Here is a 24,031-nt window from a genome sequence, read left to right as displayed (position 1 = left end):
GACGCGCTACTAGACAGCAGCATCTCCTGCCCTGTGTCGATGCTACTCACCCCTGCTTCCACTTGCCGTTTCAGGAGGCGGAGGGGGCTGAGGGGGCCAAGGAGTGCGCCTGCTCCTGCCACGAGGGGAACGGCGAGGTGAGGTTGAAGAGGAGCAAGCGGAAGGGCTGCGGCCACTGCAGCAACAAGGTGAGCCTGCGGGGAGGGGCCGGTGGGGAGCGGGTCGCCAAAGGACTCGATGCCGTTAAGGTTTGTTGAGGACTCCAGGGGGAAGTGCATGGTCTGACCCAGCAGGGCTCTCCTGTGTCCTTATGAGGGGAAGGCCTCGACCTCCCTGCCCTGTTGCTGGCCCTGCAGAGGGACTGGCTGGACTGGAGGGACCCTCCCTGGTCTGACCCAGCAGGGCTCTCCTGTGTCCTTATGAGGGGAAGGCCTCGGCCTCCCTGCCCTGTGGCTGGCCCTGCAGAGGGACTGGATGGCCCCTGTGTGAGGCAGGAGGCTGGACTGGAGGGACCCTCCCTGGTCTGACCCAGCAGGGCTCTCCTGTGTCCTTATGAGGGGAAGGCCTCGGCCTCCCTGCCCTGTGGCTGGCCCTGCAGAGGGACTGGATGGCCCCTGGGTGAGGCAGGAGGCTGGACTGGAGGGACCCTCCCTGGTCTGACCCAGCAGGGCTCTCCTGTGTCCTTATGAGGGGAAGGCCTCGGCCTCCCTGCCCTGTTGCTGGCCCTGCAGAGGGACTGGCTGGCCCCTGGGTGAGGCTGGAGGCTGGACTGGAGGGACCCTCCCTGGTCTGACCCAGCAGGGCTCTCCTGTGTCCTTATGAGGGGAAGACCTCGGCCTCCCTGCCCTGTTGCTGGCCCTGCAGTGGAACTGGCTGACCTCTGTGTGAGGCAGGAGGCTGGACTGGAGGGACACTCCCTGGTCTGATCCAGCAGGGCTCTCCTGATGTGTTCTCATCGCTCCATGGAGATTTAGAGTTGAGATATCCTAAGTTGTGGTTTGCAACTGGTGTTATTGGAGGTGTTATTGGAGCTTCCCAAGGAGCCAGTCAGAACTGGTGGGTGCAGGCTACCCACCAAAGAGGACTACCATTATACTGCCCAGGAAGAGTTTGGTTTTCGGTCCCTGCACTCAGTCCAGACAGCCCCGGCCACTGTTAGGAGAGCCATCAACAATCTGCAGGGCATGTCCCAGAATCCGTTATTCTGGGGTCCTGTGGCAGATGGAAGAGTTCCGTGAAGGCAGAAAGTTGTGTTGATGTATTTTCAGGTCGACTTGGGATTGTGCTGAGGGATTCTGAGCCATTGCTAATTTGGGGGGAGGAGATATGTGAACAAGCTCTCTTGCTGCAAGCCTCCTTTTTAACTAATCTTAAGTGGAGTTTAATTTCTTTTAAATGATTGTCCACCCCCCCCCCCCCATTTTACACCACTGATTTCACAAATGCATGGCGCCCTTTCCTTGAATTCATTGGGAGACCCAGGCAGAAAAGCCGCGAATGGCCTATGAGCTACCACTCCATCTTGGCTTGTTAAGGAATCACATTGCAAGCATTCCAGAGGACAAATTTTGTACGATGTGGTTGCAGAGATGCTCAGTGAAAACCGCTGTCTGTGCTTGCGTTTAGCCCTTCTTTCATAAGTTCATTGACTGCATGAATCTTAAAGCGCTATTACTGCTATGGGGGTGGTGAGGAAATATGGCTAATCAATACTCAGGTATTGATCGATGCTCATTAATTCCTAGAGCTACCTTATATCACTTCTGGGGTTTTCTTGGTATTAACTTTGGGGTGTAGACCACTGGAGTTCTTGGTCAATTGCTACAGACAGACTAAACAAAATTGGTGGCAGGAGCTTTTGTGAATAACCCTTCCTTCTTCAGTGGCTCTTGAATGCACCTCCCTTGCTATAAATTTTGCCTTTGCTTAAGGAGTTCCCAGTGGTCTTGTTGCATGGTCTGCTCACCTCGTAACATGAAGTTCAAGATGGCTGCTCACCTTTTCTCTTAAGAGCAAGCTCCTAGTCCCATGGTCAGACCCCTTCCTCCTCTGGTCAGCAGCAGAAATATCTTCCTGTCCCCTATCACACGAAGCTCCTCTTCCAGGAAGTCTGGAAAGAAGAACACCCCCCCTCATTCCACACACCCACTCCAGGTACCTGTTTCCTAGCCAGGCCAATTAAATTTGAAAAGAGGCGAACAAGGGATTCTAGCTGGATCTGAAAAAGTGAGGCGTGACTCAGGAAAGCTCCTTCCCTGCCTCAAATTTTGGTGCCACTGGACTGCTGCCGTTTTCTACTGCTACAGGCAGACTTAGCAGCATTTGTGGCAGGGGTAGGAGCTTTCGTGACTCCCTGGCTACTTCTCTGTATCAGGTATCTGAAGAAGTGAACGGCAGCTCATAAAAGCTCCTCCCCTGCTTCCCATTTTGTTTGTCTTGGAGGCGCTCCTGAACTCTTCCTCCTTTCTACTGGAGTTCCTTGGTGGTCTCCTAGCCAGGACCTTCGGGTGACCTTGTAGGGTGTTCAAGGCAAGAGATGAGCAGAGGTGGTTGGCCATTGCCTTCCTTTGCAGACGATTCCTTGGTAGGTTCCCCAACCGAGTTCGGACCCTACTTAGCTTCTGAGATCCAATGAGGTGGGACTAGACCATGCTGCCTTCCTTGCCGAATTAAAACGAAATCAGTGGTGCTAGATAGTGCAGTTCAGCCGGGGAAGGTTTGTGCCTTAGGAAGTACCGCTTAACTTAGGGGGTCCTCTGACCGAGGCTGGGAGTGGCAGGAGGCCACCTGAACCGCTTCTAAAGAGCCTCCTCTCTCTCTGCAGGCAGGTGACAGCAAGGCTTACAAGCCCAAGGACACCCAGGAACCCACGGACAGCCTCGCCCCACGGGAACCGAGCCCCCGCCCTGAAGGGAAGGAGCCCCCGGAGGGAAGCCCGGAGCACAGAGATGACGGGGAGGCTCCCCAGAGCAGGATGAGGGCAGCCACAAGGAGGGCGGACTCTGCAGCTACAACAGGTGCGTTGAGGGGAAGGGCCAGAGAGGTGCATGTGTGGGGAACACCTGTGCCTTGTGGAGAGGGAACTGGATCAGGCGTGCATCTGTGGGGTTGTCTGGTCAGCTTGGGATCTTGTGCAAAGATATGCATGGGGGGTCTCCTCTATTACATCCCTTTCTATGGAGGATGGTTGACTCAGCCTTCCATCCTTCCGAGGTAGGTAAAATGAGTACCCAGCTTGCTGGGGGGTAAACGGTAACGACTGGGGAAGGCACTGGCAAACCACCCCGTATTGAGTCTGCCATGAAAACGCTGGAGGGCGTCACCCCAAGGGTCAGACATGACTCGGTGCTTGCACAGGGGATACCTTTACCTTTATGGGGGAAGGAATCCTGGAGTGGGTCACCACTCCTACCCCCTTCACAGGCTGGCCTGTTTGACTGCTCTGCAGGGCCCAGCCTGGCTGTCCTAGTGCAATAGGGCTTCCAAGCAATTCTGGTTCTACCATTTCAAGAGGGTTTTTTTTTTTGGAAGCATCACAACCATCACAACAACAAAAAGGGGATCTGATAGCCATTGTCAAGTATTTAAAAGGGTGCCATGTGGAGGATAGAGCAGAATTGCCCCAGAGGGACAGACCAGAGGGACAGGCCAGAACCAATGGGATGAAATTAATTCAAAAGAAGTTCCATCTAAACATCCGGAAGAAGTTCCTGACAGTCAGAGTGGTTTCTCAGTGGAACAGGCTTCCTCGGGAGGTGGTGGGTTCTCCATCTTTGGAAGCTTTTAAACAGAGGCTGGTGGAGAAGATGATTCTGTGAAGGCTCAAGGGGGTGGCAGTGATGAGTGATTGGGATGTGAGTATCCTGCAGAGTGCAGGTGGTTGGACTAGATGACCCAGGAGGTATCTTCCAACCCTATTATTCTATGAACCAGAGCTTTTTCCTCCTTGCCCAGTCAGGGTGGGGAGGGAATTGGGGCCAGGTTGGTTCAAGAAAATTCTGGATTGGTTCAGGGGCCGCCTCAAACCAAAACAACCCACAATTTTTAGGGTCAGGCCCCTCCCTGCTCTCAAAAGTTCATTCCCCAGAATGCTTGTCGGTCTTGGATTTGAATCTAGCCATTCTGCTGCATGTCGACACAGCTGGCCTCTGCAACCATCTTCCCTCTACAGGGTCCCGTGCAGATGGGAAGCTTCCGTCGTGCAGAGAGGCCTCCTTGGAGGGGGACGTGGTCCTGGCTGGCAGGACTGTAGAAGCACGCTCTGTGCAGGGAGCTCCTTGCCCCAAGAAGGCACCCGTGGCTGATGCCGCAGCACACCCCCCTGCGACTCCTGCATCCTCTTCGATACAGGCTCAAAGGACTGGCGCTCCGAAGCAACGTCCCAAAGGTGGGGAGAGTGAGGCAGGGCGAGGCCCAAGGAGCGCAGAAGCTTCCCGAGGGCTTGGCAGAGACCTCTTGGGGCCTGGGGCTTGCGTGGGTCCTCCAGCGAAGAGCTTGCCACAGACACTCACTCTTCAGCCCAACCTCTCCGAGGAGCCCATTGCTCTGAGCCTCCAGGAAAAGGATGGGAAGAGATCGGCTGCTTCTGCAGACCCAAAAGCGAAAGGACGGGAAACAGAGGGGTTGCCCCCCAAGGACCCTGGGCCGAAGGCGACAGCGGGGAAGAACGCCGGCTTGCCGGCTTGCGCGGAGTCCTCTGGTGCTTTCCACCCGCAAACGCTGGTCTCTGATCCAAAGGGAAAGGCTGCAGGGGTGTCGGGCGCAAGTGACTGTTTGCAAGAGCAGCAGGAGGTGGTGGATGGAGTGGAGCGCCCTTTGCCCCGCCTGCCCAGGCCGAGGGGGGAGGAGCTGCAGCAGAGAGCGACAGAAGCCGTGGTCTGCGCCAAGAACATCAAGGTCAGCTCCACTGGGGAGAAGGTCGTCCTGTGGACCAGGTACGTGCCAAAGCGCTGAGACCCTCCAAGCCGTTCTGTGATGGGCTGAGAAAGCCCCCCGCTTCCCTCCCGGCAGGCGCCTCTTCCCTTCCCTTTACATTACTGGTGTGATCCTATGAAGAGCACAGAGCCACCTTACGTAGGTCAGCTGTGCCCAGAAGCACTTTCCATGACCAGTCTTTCCCGGCAGGGACCATTCAGTCACTCTGATAGAAGTGCTCTGTGAGAACAGCTCTGTCAGGACTGTGACTGCCCCAAGGTCACCCAGCTGCCTGCACGTGGAGGAGGTGCGGGGAATCAAACTGGGGATGTGCACTAACAGGAAAATCCGGACCATTTTGGGGCCGGAAGAACCCCCCTTGGACCAGTATAAGCTCGGCCAAAGCTTCAGCTTGGAGCACTTAGGCCGTCTCAGAAGCGCTTTGCCCGTTAAAGTCTCTCACCCCTCACCGCTCTGCTGCTATGGTGGGGGTGGAGCTTGCTTTGGGGGGTGGGCAAAGCAATGCCCTGCCTCTTTCTCCTTCAAGCCCCGCCCTCTCTGGCTCTGGGGCAAGCGAGCTGGCGCAGCTGCCTTGCCGGGCTGGTGCAGCGCCTGCCTCCTGCCCCTGCCCCCGAATCAGCAGGGTCAGCTTTGCCCCTCTCTAGAATCTGGCTGTTTTCCTTGCAGGGAGGCTGACCGAGTCATCCTGACCACCTGCCAAGAACGAGGCGCTCAACAGGACACGTTTACGGCCATCTCGCGGCAGCTGTGCAACAAGACATCCGAGGAAGTGAGTCAGTCTGGGGAACGCAGGCTCCAGGGAGGGAAGGGGTTCCCCTCTCACTGGGGCTGGAGCTTCTTGCTTCCCCGCAAGAGGGGCTACAAGCTTTGGTCGGTGAAGTAGCTTGGCCAACCAGTTTAAAGGAATGTAGCTGTGGCTGGACTCCAGCGCTCTCCCTGGCCTGTGATGTCTCTGCAGCGATGTGGCGATTCTCAGTTCCTCCGAAAGCATCGCTGGGAGGCAGGCGGATTTGGAAAAAAATAGTGCCGATGATTTTCTCGTTTCCTGCCATGATCTTCCTACTTTAGTTATGGGGAGCCAGAGATTCCCTGTCTGATGAAGGCAGGGTCTTTTTGGCTGTTTGTCAGCGTGGGGAGAGCATGAGTGGCCACGGTCTGAACATGTCACTCTAGTAGGGTTGCTACGCCATGCCATCTGGGAGGAGTAGCCTTGGGGGCAGGGATGATAGCAGATGCACAGCGACATCCCTTCTGGGGAAAACCAAAGAGTAGCTCTAGGAATTGCTGGGAACTCCGTGGATTTTTTTTACCAGGTTCTGGTGATTCCTCGAGCTGTGTTACATGACTTCTGGGTTTTCCTTGGAATACACTTCGGGGTGTAGACCACCTGGCAACCCTCGTCTCCCCTGCTTTGTGGTGGATTTTGGGCTGAAGGACTGGGGGTGGGAGCCATTGTATCTATCCTGTCTACTTCTGAGATTTGGAAGTAGTACTAGAACATTTCCACTTATTCTGATTCAGGGGATCAGAGTTGGGGAAATTCAGCTCACCTGAGCCACGGCATTGACGGGCTCTCCCTCCAGTTCTTCCTGACCCATAGCCCTCTGCGCCTTTTCTACACACTTTTCTTGGATGCTTTAGGACAGCGGTCCCCAACCCCCAGTCCGGGGACCGGTACTGGTCCGTGGATCAGTCGGTACAGTCGGCATCTCCTTCTCGTCCTCCTATCTGGCTGCTGCCTGGGGGCTTCCCTGCCACTCTGCCGCCGGCTCACCTTTGGTGTTCTCCAGTGGCCGCCATGGCTGGGGCTCCCCCTCAGCGTGGCACTGCACAGCGGGCGGTGGGAAGTCAGGGGTGTCAGCGGGAAAACAAGCGGAGCAGGGGCTCAGGCGGCGGCGACGTCCTTCGGCAAAGGACTACCCCCCCACCCCCGGCCTCAGTAAAATTGTCAAGCTTTGACCGGTCCCTAGTGATAAAAAGGTTGGGGACCACTGCTTTAGGATGCTTAGGGCTGATCCTGCGTTGAGCAGGGGGTTGGACTAGATGGACTGTGTGGCCCCTTCCAACTCTGTGATTCTATGATTCACAGGTAGCCCACCGGTTCCGGGAGCTGATGACGTTGTTCCACACAGCCTGCGACGTCAGCTCCGACGATGAGGATGACGGCACCAGCACCAGCAACGCCGACCAGCTTTCAGACAAAGACCCGGTTCTCTCTGAAGAAGAGCAGGAGGAATGAGGCTGGCTGCGAGGATGGCCTCGGGCGGTGCTCTTGGGAGGGAGAGCACTTCTTCTTCGCCACAGTGCTCTGCTTTGGGGAATGCTGCTGGCTCCCCCCAACTTGGCCAGAATAGGCTGTCCCACCCCCAAAGGACGCTGCCTTCGAAGAATTCTTGTGCGGGAAAGCGGGTTGGGATGGGGGTGGGATTTGCCGTGCAGTGGAAACAGACCGGGTTGCACTGGTTCTTGGACAACACGCGATGTAAATATTTTAATAGCGGGAACGGTGTACAGTCTCCCCTGTGCCTCTTCTGTATGAATATTTATTGTGCAATTTAATATCACCGAATTTAATATTAATGAATAAAGCCATTAATTTGGGGTAGCCGGGCCACCATTCCTTTCTCTACAGCAGTGACCAGCCTGGTTCTGGGACACCCAAGAGGGGCAAAGCTCAGGCGCGCTTTAATGGATTTATTTACAAGGCCAGCAGGAGTCCTCCTCACGCGAGGGAAGTCAGTCCGCCTCGTCCTCCGATTCTTCCTCCGCCCCGCTCTCTCTGTAGCAGTGGGACAACGTCCTCAGGTCCTCCAAGGCCTCCTGGAAGTCGTCGAGCTCCACGCCTGCCGAAAAAAAGCTCGCCCACCGCCGGACGTCCAAGTGGCGCAGCTCCTTATGAAAAGCGCCGAGGGTCTGGTGCAAGAGAGCCGATGCCTGCAGGGCGGTGGCCACGGGAACGCTTTCAACAGCTGGCGGGTGCAAAGAGAAAGGGGTCTGAGGCCAGGGCTGCGGGAGCAGGATGCCTTGCCTTGGCACCTCCCAGGGAGCGGCTCTCTGCTCAAGGGCCTGTCTCGCTCGACTGGTGCAAAGCCCCCCCCTCCCCGGGCATTTCATAGTGAGTGGGCCTTTGGGGGCCTGGCTTTCCCTCAGGGGTGACGCAGCAGGCTTGGAGTGCTTTCCCTCCAGCTAAATAATGCCGTTTCAAGCCACGCCGTAAAATCCAGTTGCAAAGCACACAGAAAGTGGATTATTTAGTGCCCGTGACAGTGCCCGTTGAGTCAGCATTTGGCTTCTGGCCAAAGGTGGTGAGGTGAACCTCCAGTCAATCCCACTTGCCCCTTTCTGGTTATAATAAGAGAATCCCCCATATCTGTCTCCGTTCTACGGCACCAATTTTACAAAATTCCCTGCATTTTTACAAAACTCAGCCGGCTGAAAACCACCTCTAGTCTCTTAACGGGGTGGACTTTTGAATGGAGTAGACTGAAGGGCTTCTCCCCCCCCCCCCAGTCTTGACCTTGTTGATCTGCCCAGGGCTGTAGCTGCCCCTCCCCCCCACTAAATGGCGGCTGCTACGGCCTCAGCGTGTGCAGACATAGAAGGGTCCCCCCCCCCCAATTATTCCCCAGTGGCTTACTTGCGGAGACCCTAGTGGGTGCGTCCAAGAGGAACCCGTGCTTGTCCAGCCGAGGGGAGAAGAACTGGGGGTAGGGGGCCCGCAGCTGGCAAGGCCCTTGGAACAAGTGCACGGTGCTGCTGAATGAAAACAGAACCATGACGCAACCTGCTGGAGTAGGGCTGCTCCCGGCCTCTTCCCCCCCCCTTTTCCCTTCATCAGCTTCACCCACCTGAGGGTGCTGGGGCTGGTGGTGTACAAGTAGCGGGTCAGCACCTCCTCTCCCGTCTCACACATGTGCAGGATGGACTTGGGTTCACAACCAGGAGGGGGTTTGCTTCAAGAGAAACAAGGAGAAAGGTCTTAGGACAGGTTTCTTGATGGCTCTGGAAGGGTTTCCCGAATGAGTGGGAGTTAGGTGTGTGTGTGTGTGTGTGTGTATACTGCCCCTGTTCTCCCAAAATGAGGGGCCTGGACAGGGTGGGAAGGGGAGGGGCCTCAGGTGGGCATGTCTACAGCTCTGCTTCCCAATCCTATTCTGCACAATTGTGCCACTTCTAGGGTTTCTTGAAGCTTGAAGAATGTTTCAGGGGGTTCTCAACAGCAGAAAAGTTGAGAAAGGTTGGCTTAGGAGAAGATGGCAGAGCTAGGCCTGTGGAGGCTGCAACTCCTGGACTAGTTTTCTCCCTTGGGTGACCTGAGCTCAAGGAGGAATGAAGACCAGTCTGGTCTGGGGCCCTGTTTGAAATGGCAGGTGGGCTATGAGCCCCATCCAGTTGTGACTGGCAGCACTGATCTCAGACATTTCCAGCTTTTGGTCTCTCCTAAGAGCTGAAAGTACCCAGCTTGCTGGGGGGTAAACGGTCATGACTGGGGAAGGCACTGGCAAACCACCCCGTATTGAGTCTGCCATGAAAACGCTGGAGGGCGTCACCCCAAGGGTCAGACATGACTCGGTGCTTGCACAGGGGATACCTTTACCTTTTTAAGAGCTGAAAGGCTTTTGCAAGTCAAAACCCTTTCTTGGGAGCACCTGGCTGAGTGTCAATGCCGACAGAAAAGCCTCCCCTCCAGTTTGGGCATAAAAGCTTAACCGTCTTGCAGACAGGCCGCTCTCTCTGTCAGGAAGTACAGGTGACTGTTCCTTCCTGTGAGTCATGGACACTCTGCGGTGGTACAATTGAGGTGGGAGTGGGAAAGGCCATCAAGTCACACACTCCATTTATGGTGACCTGGTAGGGCAGATCAAAGATTAGCGCTGGGGGAACGTCATGTGCAGCCTCTGACAATAAAGGTAATGACCAGCTGCTCGTGGCCCAGGTAAGAGCCCTGGACAGGCCAGTTTTGGCTCTCAGGCCATATGTTTGACACCCCTGTGGTGGGCTTTTCAAAGCAAGTGATGTTCAGGGATGGGCTACCATTTGCCTGCCTCTGTAGAGCGCCCCTGGATTTCCCTGGTAGTGTATCCTGCTTAACTTCTGAAATCTGAGGAGATCAGGCTAGCCCAGGGGTGGCCAAACTGTGGCTCTCCAGATGTCCATGGACTACAGATCCCATGAGCCCCTGCCAGCACTGGTAGGGGCTCATGGGAATTGTAGTCCATAGACAGCTAAAGAGCCACAGTTTGGCCACCCCTGAGGTCAGTGCACAATCCAGGTACAGGCTGACCATCTCACATTTTGAGGCCGTTTCTCCTAAGCAGTTACAGTGACCAATTTTGACTCCCACTTTACAACGAAAATCCGCTTCTTTAGAGCCCTGCCCCCTCCCCTCCGGGTCTGCAACTGCTGACCCAGAGGCAGAAGAACTAGATCAGGGGGGATATACCCACTGCAGCCTGCTTGTCTGATCCAGGCAGAGATCTGGAAATGCAAAATTTGGCAGCCCGCCTCGGCCTCCTACCTGACCAGGTGTTCTCTGGCAATTCCCCGCAGCACAACAGACTGAGTAAAACAGCGCCTGTCCCCTTGCTCGCCACAGGAAGACAGCGGGCTCCAGGGCACGGCCGTCTGGTGAGCACAGAGAGCATCTGGCAGAGATTGTGACGGGGCTGCAGGAAAAGGCACCGCAGCTACTGCCGTCGCGACCTGAAACAGAAATGGGAATGAGGGAATGATCTGTGTTTCCTCTAAGGGTATCGGACCCCTGAAGCTGCCTTCTACTGCATCAGACTCTCAATCCATCAAGGTCAGTATTGTCTATTTAGACTGGAAGCAGCTCTCCAGGGTCTCAGGCAGAGGTCGTTTTCCATCACCTACTGCCAGATATTTTTACAAGAGATGTGTGGGATTAATCATAGAATCACAGAATCATAGAGTTGGAAGGGGCCATACAGGCCATCTAGTCCAACCCCCTGCGCGACGCAGGATCAGCCCTAAGCATCCTAAAGCATCCAAGAAAAATGTGCATCCAACCTTTGCTTGAAGACTGCCAGTGAGGGGGAGCTCACCACCTCCTTAGGCAGCCTATTCCACTGCTGAACTACTCTGACTGTGAAAATGTTTTCCTGATATCTAGCCTATATCGTTTTACTTGTAGTTTAAACCCATTACTGCGTGTCCTCTCCTCTGCAGCCAACAGAAACAGCATCCTGCCCTCCTCCAAGTGACAACCTTTCAAATACTTAGAGGGCTATCATGTCCCCTCTCAACCTCCTTTTCTCCAGGCAGATGACCTACCACTGAGCCACTGCTCCTCCCCATGGCTCTCCAGGATCCCAGGCAGATGCCTTTCATATCACATCCTGCCTGGTCCTTTTAGCTGGAGATTCCAGGGGATTAAACCTGCCAAGCAGATGCTCTTCCTCTGAGTCACAGCCCCTCATCTGGCATATGATGTTTACTGTGAGAGGCGGCATCTGAAAGGAGACGAATCAGTCTGGTCCAGATTGCAAATGTGATGCAAAATCGTATTTCAAAAAGTAGTCTCATTGGGGTCAGAACAGAGTAATAGAAGAAGAGTTGGTTCTTATATGTCACTTTTTCCCACCAGGAGGAGTCTCAAAGTGGCTTACAGTCGCCTTCCCTTTTCTCTCCCCACAACAGACACCCTGTGAGGTGGGTGAGGCTGGGAGAGCCCTGATATTCCTGCTCGGTCAGAACAGCTTTATCCGTGCTGTGGCGAGCCCAAGGTCACCCAGCTGGCTGCATGTGGGGGAGGAGCAAGGAATCAAACCTGACTTGCCAGATTCAAAGTCTGAGCTCCTAACCACTACAACAAGCAAGGCCCACACCTAAGGAAGACAAATTTCACCAATGGACCGCATCTGAGAAACCATAATTGTTTGTAATTTGGGTGCCGGGAGGGACGGGGGAACAGGAGGGAGAGGAACAGCAATCCTCCCCATGGCCAGTTGGCCTCTCTCCATGAAGAACAGTCCCCTGCAACAACCATTACATCTGCCTGCTCAGAGGGAGGGAAGAGACAGAAGCAGCTGCTGTTATTTTAAAACGTAACAAGCCTTTGGTGCTTTCCCAGTGCACAAGAAAAAAAAAGTTTTTAAAATGAGGGGGACCTGCCAATCCAGAGAAACCAGAGTGGGAGCATTTTGAGAATCTACTAAACTAACTGAGGCTTCTGCCCATTCCAGGCTCAGCCTCTTCCTTTCTTGTGAGGGTGAAGTGCAATGAAATGAAATGCAGCCAGACGGTACCTTCCTCCCTGAGAAATTCAGGGCTTCTGCAAGGTGGACCATGGAGAGACCTGAGGACTGCAGTCGGTAGGGAACAGTGCATGTGTCCAGGGCGGTTGCGAGGATGGCACTGGTGTGATAGTCCAGAGATGCCTGTCAGAGGTCATAAAACAAGACCAAATGTTGTTTCTTTTCTGAAGTGAGACTCCTGCTCCCCAGCAGACCAGGTTCTAGAGAGCAGGGATTCCCAACCAGGGGGCCGTGGACCCCTGGGGGTCCATGGGAGCTCTGAAGGAGGTCTGGGGAAATTCTGAAGTGGCATCGTATAGGAGGGGTCCAAGCTGTCTTCTCAGCTCCTACTTTTCTTTCTGGCCTGCATGAGGCAGAAACACCATAGTAGTAGTAAAGGCAGGAGGAGGGAGCAAAAGGAGGGCCAAGGGTGTGGGGAGTGATGTCACTGCAGGCAGGGGTTGTGGCCAGCTGACATCACTTCTGGGGCTCCTCGAAGCCTGAAAAATTATTTCAGAGGGTCCACCACGGTCAAAAGGTTGAAAAAGGCAAGCTGGGTACTCATTTTACCGACCTGGGAAGGATGGAAGGCTGAGTCAACCTTGAGCCGGCTTCTGGGATTGAACTCCCAGCCTCACGGTCAGAGCTTCAGACAGCATGTTGGTTGCCTTACCACTCTGCGCCACAAGAGGCTCTTAGCCAGCATAGCCAAGCTAAATCCCCAATATATTTTATCAAAAGCCTTTTCAGCATCAAGTGAATGAATGACACCTCGGATCAGATCTCCTGCTGTTTAAAGCAACCTGATCAGTGAGCAGCCTGCGATTACCAGAGCCTTGTCCTCCTTGGATGAATCCTGCCAGGTCTGCATGCACCAGGGTTGTAACAGCCTTTGGGAGCCCGTTAGCAAGAATAGCATTTCGTATCTCAGCATCCACATTCATCAGAGAAAGAGGCCAAAAATCGGCACACCGAGTCTAGTTTTTGTTGGGTTCAGAGATCACAGTGATGCAGGCATCACGGAACAAGAGCAACAAGCCTGTCTCAAAAGCCTTGTTCTCCAACTGATAAAGTTTCATGAATGGAATATATTTCACTCTCTTCAATTAGGAGGGCGTGAAGAAGAAGGAGAAGAAGAAGGAGAAGAAGAACCCACTTTTCATTACTTCAAGGAGTCTCAAAACGGCTGACAACTGTCTTCTCACAACACACACCCTGTGAGATAGACGGGGCTGAGAGAGCTCTGACAGAACTTCTCTGTGGGAAAAATCCTAAGAGAACTTTGACTAGCCCATGATCACCCAACTGGCTGCATGTGGAATCAAACCCGCCTTGCCAGATTAGAAGCCGCTGCTCTGAACCACCACCCCTAGCTACATGGAGGGATCTGGGATGGGAGCAGGGGAGGGTCAATACAAGATACCTGCCCCCACAGCACCTACTTGATGAGCACCCATTACCTCCCTCCCTCCGGGCCTTCACACTGTGTCGCTCAAAGGTTTCCATGCACACACTCACATCGTATTGCACATACGGAAGCGCAACGGGGGGCTCCGGCCTGAGCCCCAGGCTCCCATTCAGCGACAAGGGGCAGAAGAGCGAGCTGTGACTGGAAAGATGGACCAACCCCAGGATGGTGTTCATGAGCCTGTAGAGGCCCAGCTGTGGATTCTGCAAGACAGAAGAAAACTTTATGCTCCACGAGAAGCACCCTGAGCCTCAGGGGAGGGAGGTATACAAAATAAATAAAAGCTGGAACGACAGCGGCACGCCTGTTCACGGACTTTGGCCTCCCTTAAAGCATCTCTGGTTGCTCTGATAGTTGTTGTTGTTAGGTGTGAAGTCGTGTCTGACCCATTGCGACCTCATGGACAATGATCCTCCAGGCCTTCCTGTCCTCTGCCATTCCTTGAAGTCCATTTAAGTTTGCACCCACTGCTTCAGTGACTCCATCCAGCCACCTCATCCCCCCTTTCAAGGATCGCTGCCTTGTCATGGCGAAGGGGAAGAGGCTTGTGTAGCTCAGTGAAGGCCGTGCAGGGCCACCCAAGACGGACAGGTCATAGCTGAGAGCTCTGACAAAAGGTGGAGAAGGAAATGGCAAACCACTCCAGTATCTTTGCTATGAAAACTCTATGGACAGGCTCTGATAGGGTGAGGGATTAAACTAACTTTTGCTCAGTAAGGAGAATTGGTTTCGTAATCAGAAGGCACGGCTTGTACTTGGCTACCTCTTGAAATATTGCCAATGCTGATATGTCAAACTGACCTATCTTCAAGGCTAGAGGAAGAAACTGAAATTGTTTATGTTAACCATTGCAGGGGGGAGGAACGGAAGTTGCCTTTTTGGGACCTTTCCAGGGAGCTGGCATGGTGGCAACAGGAGTGATCCCATGGGATGTGCAAGGGGGTGGAGACCCCTGGTTATTGGCTTGACCCGAAAAGGCATCACCTTTCCCGCCTCCAATGGGAAGTTATATAATCTCATGCAATGGTATTGTTCTGCACACAGATTTGGGAACTCCCCTGTGTCTGTATTTCTTCTGCAGTAAAAATATAAAAAGGTTTTTCTCTCCTTGTGATTCACTGGGGATGGGCAAAAGAACCCCAATTGGGCTAGTTGGCCATCAGCTCCAGACAAATGGCCTGTGACCTCTGTGAATGGCAGGAAAGCATCCAAAGGGGAGGACGCCTAGCCAGGGAAGGGGGGGGGGAGACTTTAGGTGAGAGCAGCAGGAGGTTCCGTGGGCTGGGGGTGAGGCACACAACTCAGCATGTAAAGGTGGCAATTCCACATCAGGCTGCAACTCTCATGTTTCTGTTTCTACGACACTGGAATAAATGCTGGACGGCAGGGCGTTCTTTGCCACCAGCGGCAGCCATGCATTTTACTCCTTCTCCCAAGGACAGCCTCTCTTTTAATTATTGCACTCGGACCCGCTCTCCCAGGGGTCTGGAATAACAAAGGCAGGTCCTCACAACAGCTCTGCCACAGAGCAGAAGAGTGACTTCTCCAGAGCAGAGAGGGGGATTTAAACCCAGGACTTGCCAGCTCCACCCCCCCCCCCGTGATCACTGTTGCCCACTCATTTTCACTCTTGCCCATCAGCCTTTGGGTGGGGAAGCGAGAGAGACCACAGCGGTACTTACAGGTGTGCTGAGCACTGGAGTCAGCCCCCACGTCAGGATTCCCTTCCCTGTGTATTCGTCTCGCAGCAGCTCTGTGACCTTTGCCCCCACCCCCGAAAAGCCGTTGTGCAAGTCGCAGAGGACCTGGAATCCCTGAGAAAAGAGGACATGGGCAGAGGTATTTTCAGAGGTTAGCCTTGTTGGCTCTCCAGATGTCCATGGACTACAAACACACGCCAGCATGTGTTTGCAGGGGCTCATGGGAATTGTATTCCATGGAAATCTGGAGAGCCACCATTTGAACATCCCTGGTCTAGGGCAAAGAGGGGAGGTAGGGTGGAAAGGCTTCCAAACAGGTTGGCTGAAAACGCTGTCCATTCAGTAAGGGGCAAGCCTAGATGTCTCATGTAAGAACCACACAGAAGTATCTGCAGGTAGCACATGGATACTGCACAACCTCCCCTGGCAGGGAGCTCGGGCCCCCTGGTCTTGGCACCCATGCAGCGTGGCCGGCCTTTCCAGAGGCCCTGGCCCAACAAAGGTGCCACAGGTGGCTGGGGCAATACGCACCTGCAAATAGTCGCATTCTTCCACATAGAAGTGGAGCCTGTCTTCAAGCTCCTCGAGGTACGTGGCGTCCTGCAGGAGCTTTTCTCCCTGCCCGAAGGCTTCCAGGCGGTTGGATTCCCTGAAACAAATCAGCAAGGTCATTCTGAAGGTCCTCTTCTGGGTCCGGAGGGCCTGGCAGGTACGTTCTGAAGGACCTCGTCCTTTTAGGCGGCTGTTTCGGCGGGAAAGGCTGCCTGGCGTGGAAAGAAAAGACTCCTCACCCATCGTGATCGTACTGATGGATTGTCAAGATGCTACGAGGGTGCAGGTGCGTCCGGAGGAAGTCTGACCAAACGTGCATCGCACACTCCACGTTAGGCGCCTTCGAGGGCTCACCCAGTCTCCCGAGCAGCGCAGTCCTGTCTGGGGAAAGGAATGCGGCAGCCATGAGGTGGGTGGAGCAGAAAACTTCCTTAAACTATCCTCTGCGAACGGATCTAGCCTGCCTGCTCTTCCCCACCCTCCATTCTACCCCACGTAGCTATGAATGGGAAGAAGACACACACCTTTACCACCAGGAGGAGGACTGAGGACAAAATTGTCGTTGGAGGGTCTGTCGCTCTGAAACCAAATGAGACAGAGAGAGAGGTTAGTCTCGGGCTTTGATTAACTTGTAAAAGAGAGGACAGGTCCAAATGACAGTAGGGAAATGCTACTGTTTGAAATCTCAGCTCGTGCTATGCAACTGAGTTCTCCAAAGTGACCATGGACAATTTTAATCAATTATGCAGATGCTTTTAATCATGGAAACCTAGGTTAGAATGCCTTCCATGGAGACAGAGCAAGATGGGTTGCTGTGTGAGGCTGTAGCAGCAGAAAATAGTAAGAGTCCAGTAGAACCTTAAGGACGAACAAAATATGTGGCGGGGGACGAGGTTTCAGGAGTCACTGCTCACTTCTTCAGATACCCTGCCATAAATGATGTTCGTCTTTAAGAAGATGCTGGAGAGCCAGCTTACTGTGGTGGTTAAGAGCGGCAGCTTCAAATTTGGAGAGCCAGGTTTGATCCACCACTCCTCCTCCACACGCAGCTAACTGGGTGACCCCTGGACCAGTCGCAGTCCTGTTAGTGCTGTTTTCATCGAGCAGGTTAGTCAGAGCTCTCTCAGCCTCCCCTACCTCACAGAGTGTCTGCTGTGGTGATTATAAGCCGCTTTGAGACTCCTTCTGGTGGAGAAAAGTGGCATATAAAAACCAATTCTTCTTTTCTATGTTAAAATGCATACAACTTTACTGCCAACTTTTCAAAAGTTACCCATTAGTAAGAATTCAGCTGCTGCAGAACACCTGAAAGGTATAACTTGAAGCTATTGGTCATTTAATTAAAGGCAGGAAAGTGGTGGCTTTGGGAGGTCTTTCTTTGATGGAAAGGGGCTGGATAATTCCGATCCACCAACATGATCAGCCACCACAGACACTGCCTTGTGCTGCCTTCTTACCTCTCACCTCCATGGCCTTTTATCATCTTGGCATTTGCAACCAATCCGAAGCGAAGTGACTGGCAGCAAGAGACACAAAGCACTGTGGACCGTGGGATCTTACCTCAGATCTGTCGACCCCTTGCTGGAATGGGTTCTTAGGGGATGGCTCTTCTTGATGGGTCATCAGATCCCCCTTCCTGAAAAGGGAAGCCTTTCATTTTTTTTATCCTGTAATAGTGTGCCGGAATTCTGGCAGGCATTCTACGCTTGCTGCATGAGTGACACATGCTAAAAGTTTAGCTCTTGGTTGTGGAATCCACAACACGGCAGAGATTCAAACGGGCCAATGTGGAAACTACATTTTAATCCTGAGAGCTGCTCTAGGAGCTGCACACCCTACACACAATGGCTTTTCACAGTATTGCTGGCTGCACTGGAAGCATCAGCAGAAATTCAGAATGCATATCTGATCAGCGCTTCCATTTTCACTGGCCTCAGGTTAAAGAAGCAATGATGTTTGCTGTGGTTTCTCAGAATTAGTAGGCCTGCCTACTACATGCGTGTAGATTACACATCTTTCACATTTTTCTTCAGTGTCAGCCTACTGGCCAAATGATGTGGGAGTTGATCATTACATTGTAACTTGTAACAACAGCGATTGTGTGCCGTTGAGTTGCAACCAACTCAATTTGTTAGGAGCATCAGTGTGCTGAGGCTCCTGAAATGGCTAAAAACACCTGGAGCGCCAAGTATCATGAGGACCTGGAGTGTCACATCTGAGTCAAGGGCAGTTTTGAGAGCCCTGAGTTGGACAGCAGCTTTTCATGCTGGAAATGACTGATGGGAAGAGCTAGTGTCCAAAATAAAGGTCTCAGAAGAAGGTGAAGAACCAGGTATGTCCTTTAGGCTCAAACATTGTGCCCACTGCTGTTATAAAAGGTTGGCTTTTCTAATGTTTTAAAGGTAAAGGTATCCCCTGTGCAAGCACTGAGTCATGTCTGACCCTTGGGGTGATGACCTCTAGTGTTTTCATGGCAGACTCAATACGGGATGGTTTGCCAGTGCCTTCCCCAGTCATTACTGTTTTACCCCCCAGCAGCAAGCTGGGTACTCATTTTACCGACCTCGGAAGGATGGAAGGCTGAGTCAACCTTGAGCCGGCTGCTGGGATTGAACTCCCGGCTTCATCGTCAGAGCTTCAGACAGCATGCCGGCTGCCTTACCACCCTGCACCACAAGAGGCTCTAATGTTTTACCTTCTTTAAATTCATTCCGGTGGCTAGCTGTGTTGGTCTGCAGCAACAGAAGCAAGTTTTAATCCAGGGGCACCTTTAAGACCAACCATAAGCTCCTGTGTGGCTGCACACTTCTTCAGATGCACATGAAAGCTTATCCCCAGAATTAAACTTTGTTGGTCTAAGCCTAAGCTGCCACTTTTTTGTTCTTGTCATTTAAATTGTCAACTCTGCTGGTTATTGCAATCTCCAAGAAGTGGAAGGCGCAGGTTCTGGGTATTGAAGCATTTTGCATCAAAAATGCCGGGAATTTTATGTCAGGCATGTTGGGAGCACTTAACGCTTCCCAGTTTGCATGCTATCTTTAGCAGCACAGTATTGACTGACAACTTCCTTCATTTCCTATCTCCTCTAGGAGGGACTGAGAAAAAGGGGACTGATAAGCATGCAAGTCAGGGCCAACAACTAAACCTCCCCTTAAGTTCGGGAATGAGCACGTTATTGCTTCCAAGATCACAGCCACACAATCACTGGGGCTAGAAAGGTTGTATTTCGGCTGAAATCCAAATCTTGAGGTGTCCAGCATCCTGCACCAAGGTCAGCATTCGAGGCTCACTCAGGCAACCTGAATGTTAACGACTATCCAAGTCACTCTCTGCCGCATCCGTTAGCTGAGAACCCACACACCTGCTTAGGTGTGTGAAAAGTAGCTGCTGCTTCATAATCAGTGGGAATAAAAAACTCACCATGCCACAGGTGTGTTTGCTTTTGGGTCCTGGTACAAGCATCCCTCCTGTTTCAAAGAGCACAGGCTCCCTGCACAGAAGCAAAACAGGCCATCACTTTCACAGCCACCGCCTAACTGCCGGCCCACATCATTAGGCACAACAGAAGAGAAGCCGTGAGCAGTAATAACATCAGAGAAGCCATGCTGGATCAGGCCAATGGGCCATCCAGTCCAGCACCCTGTGTCACACACTGGCCAAAAACCAGGTGCCATCAGGAGGTCCACCAGCCAGGTAAGTACTCCAAAAGCCCTCCCACTGTTGCCCTCCAAGCACTAAATACACAGAGCGTCCAAGCAGAGTATTCCATCGATACCTTGTGGCTAAGAGCCACTGATGGATCTCTGTTTCATATGCTTCTTAAAGCTGTCTATGTTTACAGCCTCCACCATTTCCAGTGGCAGTGAATTCTACGTGTTAATTAGTCTTTGGGCAAAGAAGTCCTTCTGAATATCTGTTAAGCCTACTGTTTATTTCATTGAGCGCTCACGAATTCTTGCAGTGTGAGAATGGAAGAAAAGTACTTCTTTCCCTACCTTCTCTATCCCATGGATAATTTTATAAACCTCTTATCATGTCACCACTCAATCGTGGTTTCAATGCAAGTTCTTTTTGGGGGACACACCCCAGAGGCCACCTGTATCAGAGGACTCAGGCTGTACGGTTTCAGTCAGCAGTCCTAAATACAAATGGGTGTTTTCTCCTCATTCGATCCCAGGAAGTTTGCAAGACCTTGCTTCAAAAAGGATGAATGACTGTGTGCGCCTTGGTTCTCAGCAAGGAAATACAAATGGGGAAAGGGGGGGGGGGAATGTGACTGCACTATGTATTCCCCAAGCCATCCTGCTTTCAGACTGAGATTTGCAGCCTGTGTGGCAGGGAAGGCGTAAACAGAAATGAGTTTTCTCCTTGCCATCAGCAAACTTCAGCATGCCTGAACACTACACCTCTCCAATCCCACCTTTGAGGTCCATGACAATGAGGCGGGGTGTGTACGTCTCCTGCCCCTGGAGGGTTTTTCCTGTTCGGAAGAGCACATCATGGCGTATCCCTTCATCTGATTGCTTGTCTGCAGGTTCGAAGCAGAATGACGCTTCCTGAGATGGGTGGAGAAGAAAAAAAATGGTGCTAGTACATAAGAAATATATTAGGTCTAAGATGCCATATATAAGAAAAGCTGCAGGCCTTTCAGCTTAACCCCACCCCCTCCCAGAGGTAGTCTCAGGATTTGTAATAGATATTTTGCCGGATAAAGCAAAGATTTTAAGCTGGGGGGGGGGGCAGTGTACTGCAATGAAAACCTGGAACTGAACTGGTCTCCAGATAAAAGAAATCAGTTCACCTGGAGAAAATTGCTGTTTTAAAAGACAGATTCTATTGCAAAGGTGGCCACGCTGTGGCTCTCCAGATGTCCTTGGACTACAATGACCATGCATGCTGGCAGGGGCTCATGGTAATTGAAGTCCATGGACATCTGGACAGACAGTTTGGCCATCCGTTGAAAACTGCTATGGATGTCAATTTCCAGGCGGTGGGTAGAGATCTCTCACCAGAAATCACCAGATGACAGATATCAGTTCACCTGGAGAAAACAGCTACTATGGAAGATCATAGAATCATAGAGTTGGAAGGGGCCATACAGACCATCTAGTCCAACCCCCTGCTCAACGCAGGATCAGCCCAGAGCATCCTAAAGCATCCAAGAAAAGTGTGTATCCAACCTTTGCTTGAAGACTGCCAGTGAGGGGGAGCTCACCACCTCCTTAGGCAGCCTATTCCACTGCTGAACTAATGGACTATGGCATAGATCAGGGGTAGTCAAACTGCGGCCCTCCAGATGTCCATGGACTACAATTCCCAGGAGCCCCCTGCCAGCATTCGCTGGCAGGGGGCTCCTGGGAATTGTAGTCCATGGACATCTGGAGGGCCGCAGTTTGACTACCCCTGGCATAGATGGACTATGGCATTCTCCCCTCTGCAAACAAAACCCTCCTCAGGGTCCACCCCCCAAATATCCAGTTATTTGCTAACCTGAGGTTCTTTCCCCACCGCTAACCCAGCCCTTCTCAGACAGTCTCCAAATCTCAAGGAATCTTTCGACATAGAGTTGAAAACCCTACTTGTTGCTAGGGTTGCCAGCCTCCAAGCAGGGGCCTAGAGTACTCCCAGAATGTACATCTTTTCTGCAAACTGAAGAGATCAGTCCCTGTGGAGGAAATGGTTCCTTTGGAGGGTGAACTCTACGGCATTTGTACCTCACCAATACTTCTCCCCTCCCCAAATTACTTTCACAAGACTGCAGACTGATGGGAGTAAAAACACAGCATGCATACATCCATATGCATATGTGTGTATATGTATACGTCTGTGTGTATTGATAAGTTTTGTCACATTGTTTTTGACTCATGGTGACTTTATAAACAAAGGCCCTCCATCCAGCTCTGTCTGCTGTAATTAAGTTTCTGTAAGGTCAGAGCATGTATGCCTTTGATTCTATACATTCATCTTATAGAATCAGAGCGCTGCAAGAGCCATCTAACCCAACAGGCTTAGAATCACAGAAGTATTGAGTTGGAAGGGGCCATACAGGCCACCTAGTCCAAACCCTCAATGCGGGATCAGCCCTCGATCTCCCTCCTCTTCTGTTTCCTTCACTCTTACCAAGCATAATCATTCTGTTGCAATCTATCATTTCCACGAATTATGCGTCCAAATATATGTGCATGTGTATTATATATAAATAATAAATATGAAAGGTACAATACCAAAATACCTGCTGAAATGCTGAAAAAGCCACCTCTCCAAGGTATGAAACCCCCTATGTGTTTAAATGGTCAGATGTATAGGAATAATTGTGAAACGTTTTAACTGGTATGTTCAAATGAGTAGCCGTGCTGGTCTGAAGTCGCACAACAAAATCAGAGTCCAGTAGCACCTTTAAGACCAACAAAGGTTTATTCAAGGCGTGAGCTTTCGAGGGCAAGCTTCAGTGACGAAGGGTGCTTGCACTCGAAAGCTCACACCCTGAATAAATCTTTGTTGGTCTTAAAGGTGCTACTGGAATTCTGATGTTATTTAACTGATCTTATTGTAATGTGATTTATGATTGCATCTTAGCAATTTGAGGTTGCCCGCCCTGAGCCTTAAGGGCTGTAAAAATAAAGCTTGTCGCTTTTGTTGTCATCATCTGATTATTGTTGTTATCATTATTATTTCCCGCTTTTCTCCCAGAGGCAGGGCTCCAGAAGGCCGCCCGGGTTTGGGGCAGACAATTTGCATCTTCGCGCGCCTGATTGTTGGTTATTCGGTGGCGTTAATTTGAATTGGGAGTGTGTGCTCAGACGTGCGAGTGTCTGCAGAAGATACGGACATGGAAACCCGCACGATGAGAGAAAAACTCTTTACCAGGGGAAGTCAAACTGCGGCCCTCCAGATGTCCATGGACTACAATTCCCATGAGCCCCTGCCAGCGTTCGCTGGCAGGGGCTCATGGGGATTGTAGTCCATGGACATCTGGAGGGCCGCAGTTTGACTACCCGTTCTCTTTACAAACCGCCCCAACATTTCCCTCAGAAGCCACCCCCACCCCCACTTCGCGCGCCATCAACGGTACGCATGAGGGAAGCCTCTGATTGGATGGCGGCAGGGGGCGTGGCGGGAACCGGATTAGCCACGCCCCCCGCCCTCCATCCGAGGTTTGCACGTCATCTCTTCCCCCGCCCTCGTGCCCTCTCGAAGCTTTTTTTTTTTTTTACCTGAAGCCCCCACCAATGGGCGCCCACGCTCCCCGCGTAGTGGCCTAACTGAAGCGTCACCACCTCGCGGGGGCCCAACATCCCCGCTCGCGCTGGCTTTCTCTACGTTGCGCGGGCTGATGAGGCGAGGGGGGGGGAGGGGAGAGATGAGGGAGGGCGGTTGAAGGCGCGAAGCTGCGAGGAGGCGGGGAACGGGGCGGCGCGCGCTTCCCGCGAGACAAGACGCCGCGGAGAGCCGCTCCTGTTGGCTGAGGAAAAGCCACCAATCACCGGAGAGGTAGTGGGCGGTGGCCGCCGAGGTTGTGTCCTTCTGCCCCGCCTTCGCCCGCTTCGGCGCTCTTATTGGTTGGAAATTAGCAACCGAAGGAGCATGCGCGATGCATGTGGAGGGAATCGGCCTTCGGCCGACGGCGTTTCTATGTTAACAGCCAAGTCGGCTACCATAGAGTCGACGCCGTGCTAGGTACACTTCCGGTAATGATAGTAAGTCTACGCTCGGCAGGGGCCACTCTATAGGTGTTCGTCTCTATGGTTGTACAGTGATACCATAGAGTTAAGGTAGGGTAGGGACACTACGCAGTTCGTAAGGGGCATGTAGCTATTTAAAGACTATATTAGAAAATAGTGCGCAATGGTAAAAATTCCACTCCCCCCTGGTAGCAATCGACCAGAAAGTGACTAGCTGATGAAAAGTGCTTGCACTCGAAAGCTCACGCCTTGAATAAATCTTTGTTGGTCTTAAACAGGGGTAGTCAACTTGCGGCCCGCCAGATGTCCATGGACTACAATTCCCAGGAGCCCCTGTCAGTGAATGCACTGTGTTGGACTGGATGACTCTGGAGGTCCCTTCCAACTTTATGATTCAATAATTCTATATGACATGGTCACTCTAGCTTCTATCATTCA

General features: G+C 52.4%; 2 protein-coding genes across 5 annotated transcripts in view; one reads left to right on the top strand and one right to left on the bottom strand.

Moving 5' to 3' along the window:
• Positions 1-7,540, top strand: part of GON4L (gon-4 like) — a 50,752-nt gene extending 43,212 nt beyond the window's left edge. For all 3 annotated transcript variants that reach the window (XM_077322743.1, XM_077322752.1, XM_077322735.1), the window contains 5 exons: positions 75-188; positions 2,825-3,017; positions 4,172-4,934; positions 5,602-5,704; positions 7,025-7,540. In XM_077322743.1, coding sequence (XP_077178858.1) covers positions 75-188; positions 2,825-3,017; positions 4,172-4,934; positions 5,602-5,704; positions 7,025-7,174 — 1,323 coding nt within the window. In that variant the 3' untranslated portion in view covers positions 7,175-7,540. The remainder of the gene's footprint in view (positions 1-74; positions 189-2,824; positions 3,018-4,171; positions 4,935-5,601; positions 5,705-7,024) is intronic.
• Positions 7,462-23,419, bottom strand: MSTO1 (misato mitochondrial distribution and morphology regulator 1). 2 transcript variants are annotated; one of them, XM_077322766.1, is made up of 14 exons: positions 23,126-23,419; positions 20,332-20,467; positions 19,332-19,401; positions 17,472-17,547; positions 16,436-16,490; positions 16,151-16,292; positions 15,891-16,008; positions 15,342-15,473; positions 13,710-13,862; positions 12,204-12,335; positions 10,454-10,638; positions 8,784-8,888; positions 8,573-8,691; positions 7,462-7,904 (listed from the first exon to the last, which is right to left on the bottom strand). In XM_077322766.1, the coding sequence occupies exons 1-14, from the start codon at positions 23,204-23,206 to the stop codon at positions 7,672-7,674; spliced, it is 1,737 nt and encodes a 578-aa protein (XP_077178881.1). In that variant the 5' UTR covers positions 23,207-23,419; the 3' UTR covers positions 7,462-7,671. The 2 variants fall into 2 exon arrangements, with proteins under 2 accessions (XP_077178881.1, XP_077178890.1); XM_077322775.1 differs by having other exon boundaries at positions 8,573-8,688; positions 23,126-23,416.
• Positions 23,420-24,031: the final 612 nt, after the last annotated feature.

The sequence above is a fragment of the Paroedura picta genome, chromosome 1 (assembly GCF_049243985.1).
Source record: "Paroedura picta isolate Pp20150507F chromosome 1, Ppicta_v3.0, whole genome shotgun sequence".
Lineage (NCBI taxonomy): Eukaryota > Metazoa > Chordata > Lepidosauria > Squamata > Gekkonidae > Paroedura > Paroedura picta.
Note: the sequence above shows the minus strand (reverse complement) of the source record. Positions and strands in the feature narration are given on the sequence as shown.